The sequence below is a fragment of the Aegilops tauschii genome, chromosome 1 (genome assembly GCF_002575655.3).
Source record: "Aegilops tauschii subsp. strangulata cultivar AL8/78 chromosome 1, Aet v6.0, whole genome shotgun sequence".
NCBI classification, from domain to species: Eukaryota; Viridiplantae; Streptophyta; class Magnoliopsida; order Poales; family Poaceae; genus Aegilops; species Aegilops tauschii.
Window position 1 is genome coordinate 427,717,826 of NC_053035.3, and position 9,368 is coordinate 427,727,193.

General features: G+C 44.0%; 1 protein-coding gene across 1 annotated transcript; it reads left to right on the forward strand.

Moving 5' to 3' along the window:
- Positions 1-617: 617 nt before the first annotated feature.
- On the forward strand, positions 618-4,694 carry LOC120964361 (uncharacterized). Its single transcript, XM_040388974.2, has 3 exons — positions 618-942; positions 1,131-2,822; positions 4,203-4,694. The coding sequence occupies exons 1-2, from the start codon at positions 915-917 to the stop codon at positions 2,186-2,188; spliced, it is 1,086 nt and encodes a 361-aa protein (XP_040244908.1). The 5' UTR covers positions 618-914; the 3' UTR covers positions 2,189-2,822; positions 4,203-4,694.
- The last annotated feature ends 4,674 nt before the right edge of the window (positions 4,695-9,368 follow it).

Sequence of the window (9,368 nt, forward strand, 5' to 3'; positions counted from 1 at the left end):
ATGTGTTATATTGCACAATAAGGTTATCAAGGATGAGAGAGGGGAACCGGAGGACTTTTGGTACCTCTATATGGTATCCCGGTAGAGCCAGAACATAACCCAAACACGATCAAATCCTTCCTTGAAGCACACCAAAGAATTGAGAACCGTCAAGCTCACAACCAACTTCAAAGAAGATCCAATTGAGCACAATTGACGCCTTCATAGCACTTGATTCTTGTGCTTTTATCATGTTTATTCAGATTCTTAGTTGATTTGGACTGTATGTTGTGTTTGAATTTGAGTTTGTTAATTTGGAAATATTAAATTTTATAAGTATTTCAATTGCGCGCACTTGAATTTTCAAATTCTTAATTAATATGATGCGATAATTTTGAAAATGTTTGTAAGAATTGCCAAAATGGCTTTTTTTTCAGGGATTAGATTTTAGGGGATCTGCTAGGTAAAGAAACATTTAATCCCTTTTTTTCCCTAGAGAAATGGGATAAGAGAGAGATTTTGAAATTTTAAGATGGACCTGCCAGAGATGCCCTAAGGATGAAAGTAGATCGGCGATGTGTTGTTGCGGTGGCATCGTGATTTTTTTGACAGTTTATCAGGGTTTTATTTTGTTTAGCAATTTTGAGGATTTGTGTTTACAGAATCATTTCAAGGGTCCTATTCATGAACAACGGCACATTCCTTGGGCTGAGCGACGGCCCATTTCTTTCTCCTTCTTTTTCTGTCCTCACCCCGACCAACGTTACGAATTCAAAATCACCCGACCAACCCGAGTGCCACTGACGCGAAAACAGAGTCGATTTCGAAGCGCCGCCGCCCTTGCTCTGCTCCGCCCGCGCTCTCCTCCCCCTCACTCCGCCGCGTGGCGCGCCGAAGCGAGGCCGGAAGCCAAGATCCGGCGACCACGCGCCACGATGCAGCAGCCGGCCCTCCTCGCCACCGGTTCGTCCGCCTCCCCTCTCCCTGCACTTCGCTGATTTTCTCCTGCTCCGCTCGGTTCCGTTCGATTCGATTCAGTTCTAGCTAGTATTCGGTCGACTTCTCTCAGCCATTGTACCGGCGGCCGGGTGGTCGAGAGCCATGGACTCACCCCACGGCTGCTGATTTCGTGTGTGTCATGCGCGGTGCAGGGGGACTCGACGAGTACGAGTACGCGAGGTTGGAAACGCTCTTGATGGAGGGAGGGTCCGCCTCGGCAGGAGCACCTCGCTTCAATGGCACAGACTATGAGTCATGGCGGTTCAGTATGAGGCTCCACTTGGGGGCCTTTCACTATCGTGTGTGGAGCATTGTGGAAACCGGCCTCTCCTCTTGTGTGGATGAAGCGAACCCGACGGCTCCCGAGCTGAGGAACATCCACTACAACGCCCAGGCCATGAACGCCATCTACTGTGCCCTGAGTGATGACCAGCTCTACCGGATCTGGCACCTTGATATTGCTAAGGAGGTCTGGGAGGCTCTCCGGGTTATACACCAAGACACCCCAATCATCCGTGAGTTGAAGGTCAAACAGCTGAGGGAGAAGATGAAGTTTTTTGCGTGGAGGAAGAACGAGCACCCCATTAGCATGTATTCGAGGCTCATGAATCTGGCCAGTGAGATGAAGCTCCATGGATGCCAGGAGGTGACAGATTCTTATGTTGTGAGGAAGATTCTTCATGCCATCACACCAAGGAGCTCCACCTTTGTGACCATCATCCGTCAGAGGCCTAACTTTGAAGAACTCACCCCTTTGGATGTGCTCCATAATTTTCAAGTCCACGACAACATGCAAGAACTATCCAGAAGAGGCATGCGCGGGTACGCGAGGGCGAAGGTGGACACTGTCACGCCGAGCAAGCCCGCCCGCGAAGCCGGTTGCTCCGGAGAAGCGCCTCACTTCGATGGCACACACTCTCTATCGTGGCAGCGTAGGATGAAATTCCATTTGTTTAGCATGCACCCTCTTGTGTGGAGAGCTGTGGAAACTGGTTTCTCTTGTGCAGATGAAGCAAATGAAGAGAGTAATGTGCATCACAGTGCCGGAGCTATATGCGCCTTTTATCGTGCCATGGATGATAGTCCCTACAACTGGATTTCCCCATATAAGAGTGCCAAGGAGATTTGGGATGATCTCCGAAAATTTAGTGAAGCGGGTTCTAAGTCAATGCTCAGCTCACTGAGACAGATATGGACTGGTTCGTCTTAGGAGAAGATGAGTCCATCGATGACATGTATACAAGGCTCAACAATTTGGCCAATGAGATAAAGGGCCTTGGGTGCAAAGAGATGACCGATTCCTATCTTGTGCGGAAGATGCTTCGTGCCATGACACCAAGGAACCCAAACTTGGTTTTCCTCATCCGTCAGAAGCCTAACTTTGAACTACTCACCCCTCGGGATGTGCTTGCAACATTCCTCCTCTACGACATGGAGCAGAAAGAATCCAAACTGTCGAGTGGGTATGCTTTGCCACGATCAAGCAAAAAGGTCAATGCTGCTTTGAAGGCCAAGCAGGTGCAAATTGAGGAATCAAGCGATGATGAAAAAGACAATGATCAAGATAGTGAGCGAATTCAACAAGGAATGCAAGAAATGTCTCTCTTGGGGAAGAAACGTGGAGGTGTTGCTTGGAAAGAAAGGCTACGAAGCAAGAAGCAATTTCTCTGACAAGTCCAAGATGAGGAAATCAAAGAGATATTGCTATCAATGTGGTGATCCCAATCATTTCATTGCTGCTTGTCCTAATAAGGAGGGCAAGAAAGAAGAGAAGGAGAAGAGCAAGTACAAGAGGAAATCATTCGATCACAAGGGCAAGCCATACAAGCCAGACAAGCAGAAAGGTATGTTCCTTTGCTTCATCTTGTACTTTCGATTGCACAATTTTCCATGAAGTAAGTAATGAAATGTTCTGCGTTACAATGACGGGTTCCGATCTGGCACATGTTATGTGTTAAATGACGGGGTTCGTTCTGAAACGGATTCAGGGTGGCCAATTAAGAAAATAAAAATTTGGAAACAAGTGCGGTGTCTGAGTAACACTACAAATGATTTTAATGCGCTGATATCGATGTCAAGGAGACACAGGATGAAAAGTATTGGTATTAGTAAAATGGTTGCATTGTATTAGAACTAATTCAGTTCACAAGTCTGGTCATAAAGGTTTATGTACTTGACTGTTGCCAGCCCTAAGATTTAGGCCCTGTGTGATTGCTGTCCTCTAAAGTCCTCTGAAAGTCCAATTTGATTACTGAGTGGGCAATATAATTCAAGCAAATTAATGAGGTGATAACTATGCTATGACCTTAGGAATGTGCATAGTAGTGCAAACTGGAAAGTGCATAACCCAGCAGAAATACCAAAACATGAAGCCGGTTGCCTCTAGAACTGTTAATTAGCAAAACAGTCGTATGGACAATGGCATATGAAGCTACATTGCACATTTTCAGAGCATGTGAAGCTAAATTGCACATTGTTCTGACATTCTGCTCTAACCGGGTCAAATTTTGACCTGTACCCCGTTCTAAGCATTTGGCATTACTTTTACTCTATGCATACCAAATGGTTATGCAGTTCATATTTGAACTAAATTAAAAATATTTCCTTTATAACATGATGGAGCTTGGAATTATCTTTTGAATGTTGAATCCCCTAAAGTTGTTTTCTTATATACGATAAGACTGGAGAATTGTTCCAAGTAAGTAAACTGTATTCTCTATCGTAAACTTAGTCAATTTTACCAGCTCGCCATTTGCAGACATTAAAGTCGCAGATTCGTCGGGTGTGGATGCGAGGAAAATACCCTACTGCTCACTGTTATGTTTGATCAATTGTATATCCCTAATAAAATCATGACGGAAACTTCTTTTTTTGGGGCAATGCAAGCTGATTTCATGAGTATATGTGGAGGAAGAATGAAAGGAGGGGGAAACACCGGAGCTTGTGGTGCTACCGGTGCACCGGAGCTTGATATGTTTGGTGGAAAAATGTTACTCCCTCCGATCCATAAAGTGTTGCAGTTTTGAAATAAGGTTGAACTAATCTTAGTACAAAACTGCGACGCTTACTTTGGATCGGAGGGAGTACTGACTTTGTGTCCCTTGCTAGATGTTGGCCTAGTGAAAAGAGGTTTAAAAATCTTTAAGATCATCACTTCGGCAATCCTATGGGTGCCCTGGAATGATATCATCATTAACCATAAGATTTGGTTGACTATGAAACAGGTGTGGAGGCACATCCTCGCGTCAACACGGGAGTGGAAAGTGCCGTTCAAAGATGCAGAGGTGGTGGACTTGGACCGCTTCGGAGGCCGGTTAATGGATAACCTGAGAACTCCATTTCGGCTGACGTGGAGCTGAAGAGGGGGCTGGTGCCGAAGCCGACAAGGAAACCCGCCGCCCGGCCGTCACAGCAACCCTCCTGCCTCAGTGAGCATCTGCCCAGAGGAGTGGCAGTGGCCTTCTGCCTCAGTGCGTATCTGCCCAGAGGAGTGATGGTATATGATGATGATGATGATGAAGTTACTGAATCTTAAGCACGCGCATGCTGTTCACCTCTCAGACCTGTTTCTTCTTCTTCTTTTGGCTCGCATTGGTGGCCTTATTTCTGATGCTGTGTAACGCTGAGTTTGCGAAGGATTTGAACCTGTTAGCGCTGTATAACTCGCTGGTTTCATTCTATAAAATGGAGCCAGGGTGGCTCCACCCTGTTTGTCCTCTGAATCTTGTCATGCAGCTTATCATCCCATGGGCTAGGAGCCTAGGAGTGATATCTTGTACTCCCTCTGTAAACTAATATAAGTGTGTTTAGATAACTAAAATAGTAATCTAAATGCTCTTATATTAGTTTACGGAGGGAGTACCATTTGCACTCGTAGTTCCAAACCTATACTAACTGCGCAATACTATCATGAAAATACTGTGTTGGTGTTTCCACTCTGCTTCGCACTATTAGTTTGCATCAGACTTGTACATCATGCATGGACCAGTTCTTGCTGTTTCGCTTCCTGAAGATTTCTTTTCTGTCGATGAAAGGAGCATCACTCCCAAATTCATTGCTGAAATTGATCTTGCGGAAGAATTGAAGTGAGAATAATGTATTTCTGCATATGGCAGCTGTTGTATGAATGTTTCTGTTCAGATCTCTGGGACACGATTCCACAGGCCGACGTGTTTTTGTTGCCAGGCTGACCATCCCCATGTTTTCTTATGCCTCCATGGTCTCTGCTTTTTGCATAATTCTCCTTGTAGGAAGTGGATGGATCTTGGTTGCTTCTCTTCCTGGGATGTTTTTGCTATTGAAGTGAAATATCTCTCCTATTCATGAAATTTTAAAAGTGTTTGTGCCTTTTAAAAGAAGTTCACATATTTAAACAATGTTCATGTAGTTGTCAAAATATATATTATTTGAAAGTATTTCCTTAAAAACCATAAATGGAAATACTAAAAATCTGACGTCAGATTTTTAAACGTGTCAAATCGAACGTTTTTCATGACAATTTATATTGGCGCAAGGATGACAAATTAGTTTACAAGCACGGCAATTTCTTGACAGAAAATGAAATAAGGCTGATTTGCCACGCCAACTAAACTTGTCATCATCTGCAAACACAACTTGACATAAAAAACATTCGATTTGCCATACCAATTTTTTTTGACATTGGCTGGATATTCGAGTCCGACCACAAAAGGACAAAACATAAAAGTTAAAATTAAAGTAAATTAGCAAATTGAACTAACCAAGTGAAATAAAAAATAGACAAAAATGAAAACCAAAAATACATAACGAAACTAAACAAAGAAACCAAACAGGGAATCGTAAGAAAACCGCCCTTTGCCTGGGCCGGCGCTATGTATGCTTGTGTCGGCGGTAGGATCTTGCTGCACACACTAAGCGAGACCTTCTAATCGGCGCCCTCTGTGCCGGTTAGGAGTTCTGGCGCCCACAACCGGTTATTAGAAACTGAAAAAAGCTCGTGGATCTATAAAATTCATGAAATTTTAAAACAAGTTCACTAAGTTGAAAAGGTTAACAATTTTGGGAAAATTTCGCGGAATTGTTTTCCTTTAAATTATAAAAAGTTAACGCATTTGAAAAAAAAGGAAAAAGGGGAAAATCAAAAATAGGAAAAAAAACAGAGTAAAAAAACAAAAACCTGGTTCGAAAAAAAAACAGTTAGGAACCAAAACCTACCTGGAAGCTTCCCAAAACCCAGGGAGGAAGGGAGCAACTAACTAAAGAGCGCTCGTTCCCAGCCTCCACAAGGGTCACTTGGGTATGGGCTGAGGCGCACTCTCAGCCACCACCATGTGTGGCGCTCTAGGCGCTTCCTCTGGATTTTTTTTAATTTTTCCGCACATGTTTTCAGCTTTTTAGTGGTTTTTCCCCCTTTTTTGAGCTTTTTGGTTTTTCACGGGTCTTCCTTAGCTTTTTAAGCGAAAAAACTCATTTTTTTTCCTTTTTCGAGAGGCACGGCCGTGCCTCTCGAAAACGGAAAAAAAACGCATTTTTTTCTTTCGCGAGAGACACGTTTTTGCTTCCGTGAGAGTCATGGTTTTGCTTCCGCAAGAGGCACAGCCGTGCCTCTCAGAAAAGGAAAAAACGCTTCTTCTTTTTTTTTTCCTTTCGTGAGAGGCACTGTTTTGCTTTCGCAAGAGACATGATTTTGTTTCCGCGAGAGGCACGACTGTGCCTTTTGAAAATGAAAAAATGCGTTTTTCTTTTTTCCGCGGGAGGAATGATTTTGCTTCCGCGAGAAGCACGATTTTGCTTCCGCGAGACGCACGGTCATGCCTCTCGGAAACGAAAAAAAGACGTGTTTTGTCTGTTTTTCTTCCGCGAGAGGCACAAATTTTCTTCCATGAGAGGCCGTGCCTCTCGGAAACGTCTTTAAAAAAAAGTGCTTCATGTCCGGTTTTTTTCTGAAAAAAAGTTCGTCAAATCCTATCAACATGGGATCTAGTTTTGAAGATCTCGACGCGAGAAATCCAACGGTGAAAATTCGAGATTTGAACGCACGGTTTAAGAGATAAAACGTTTTGAATAAAAAAATCTTTAAAATAAGGGAAAACTCTCAGATTGCGACAAGTGACGCACATGCAGCGTGCCAATTGTCACGGTCTGGGAAGGTGACAGTGATCTTTAAAAGGAGTATTCCTCAATCAGTAATTCCGAGGGAGAAATCTTACCTAAGGTGCGCTCGATAGGCTGGCCCATTTAGTATCGAAGAAAGGGAGGGGGTGTGTGCGGTGTTTAAATAAACAGGCTTAACGGACGCTCAAGGCGCCAACGCACTGAGCAGCATACGGAAGCACTATGATCCGACAAGTACCAGCTTTAAGAGCGCGCAATCAAGCACAGCTCCGCAATTTCGTCCAGAAGCTGAAGCACACAGCAGTGGAAATGTGTTTAGCCATTCCTTCAGATTCTACGACGATGTTGACGTTTTGCTGTTAGTTGCTCGATCTACTCTTCAGTAAAGTGTAGGAATATGCTGAGCCCCATAACTTTTTTTTTTAAAGCGTAGCCTCACAAGTTGTAGCCAGATCAGAACGTCTTTTAAAGCGTAGGCTCACGACCGTGTGTGCGTTTTTTTTTCTCTTTTCCTTTGGCAGAATTATGAATACTACTACAAGTTAAGCGGCCCAACTTATTGAGTACCGAAACGTGACAGTGGTAGAAAAGTTTAGGTCTAAAATTAGTAGTGGTTGTGGTGCCAACTGTTAAAGAAGACGATTCACTGAGAAAAGATGGACCGTCAGTATCTATGTTATCATTTGATGAAGACAACCTTTTTTTTTCTTTCTGGTCGATGCATGTTCCAAGCCGGTTCATCACGCCATCGGCAGATTCGAGCCCATTTGGCCGGTCCGAATTTGATCCAGCAAGGCTCTTTTCAACTGCCCTAATTTGCGTCATTAAGATATGATGAGGCCACCCAACCGTATGCGCAGCTCCTTGATTATTCGTTTCCCCCATTCGCTAGCTATTCTCCAGCTGGGCATGATGCTCGTCTATCTTTCCATTTGTCATGTGCCCTTTTTCTGTAGCCCTGTGTGTCGGATTGCACGGCGGCTTTAGCTAAAGGCCACGGCCATCCTAGCAGCCACCTGACTCTGGGGCATGTGCGTCTGTTTAATATTTCTGCTTTGATCCCTCTGTTACAGCTGCATCAGCTCTACTTGTGGAGCAGCGTGCAGTGCAAAATGACTTGTCTATCTGATGTTTTTTGCTCTCTTTTTGCTGTGTTTCTTATTAGATCCTCGACCGAAATTTCTACATTACATCTACATGTAGGGGTTCCCGTATTAGTCGAAGTGGGGAACTCTGAAACAACTTCCGACGTTGAATCGCTTTGACTTGATGACGGAGATTCACTAATCTCGTCGAGTTGCACTGTCCTCCCATCCACTCCTTCCGCAAAAAAAAAAACTCTTTCTCAAGAAACAAACCATTTTAAGCAATAAACATTTTGTCTTCAGCGCGGTAGTAGAAATAATATCCAACAGTTTTGGAATAACCAACAAAGTAGCACTTCTCTGGTTGCACCGCCGCCGCTCTTAGATGCACGAATGAAGAAGGTAAGCAATCATGGACAATTGAAGGTGAAGAAACATCACAGATGCCGAGTCAAGGTGACAAGCACGTCGAGAAAAGGGTCACTCATCGCAGAAAGGATTGTGCTCCCGACTTCGCGGACGTGCCACCGTCGTCGAGAAGGGGAACACTATGCCCTTCCACCAAGGACGAGGACGCTGACCCGTTGGGAAAAAATAATGCAGGCCACGCTAGAGAGCAGCACCGAAGGGGAAAGTGACAGATCTGCAAGACATATCATCGCTTGCCACTGCCACACAAAACTCAAGCTATCGGACACCTCCACCACGTCATCCTTCACCCAAGACCATGCTTTCTCGAGGCGGCGTCTCCAAGGAGAACACAACACACATGGCACCATCGCCGTGAAGGAAATATACCCTAGAGGCAATAATAAAGTTGTTATTTATATTTCCTTATATCATGATAAATGTTTATTATTCATGCTAGAATTGTATTAACCGGAAACTTAGTACATGTGTGAATACATAGACAAACAAGGTGTCACTAGTATGCCTCTACTTGACTAGCTCGTTGAATAAAAGATGGTTAAGTTTCCTAGTCATGGACATGAGTTGTCATTTGATTAACGGGATCACATCATTAGAGAATGATGTGATTGACTTGACCCATTCCATTAGCTTAGCACTTGATCATTTAGTATGTTGCTATTGCTTTCTTCATGACTTATACATGTTCCTATGACTATGAGATTATGCAACTCCCGAATACCGGAGGAACACTTTGTGTGCTACCAAACGTCACAACGTAACTGGGTGATTATAAAGGTGCTC

Coding starts and splice junctions, on each gene's coding strand:
- LOC120964361 (XM_040388974.2), top strand. CDS start 915: ATGCAGCAGCCGGCCCTCCTCGCCACCG. Junction 943..1,130: donor GCCGGCCCTCCTCGCCACCG/GTTCGTCCGCCT, acceptor TGCGCGGTGCAG/GGGGACTCGACGAGTACGAG.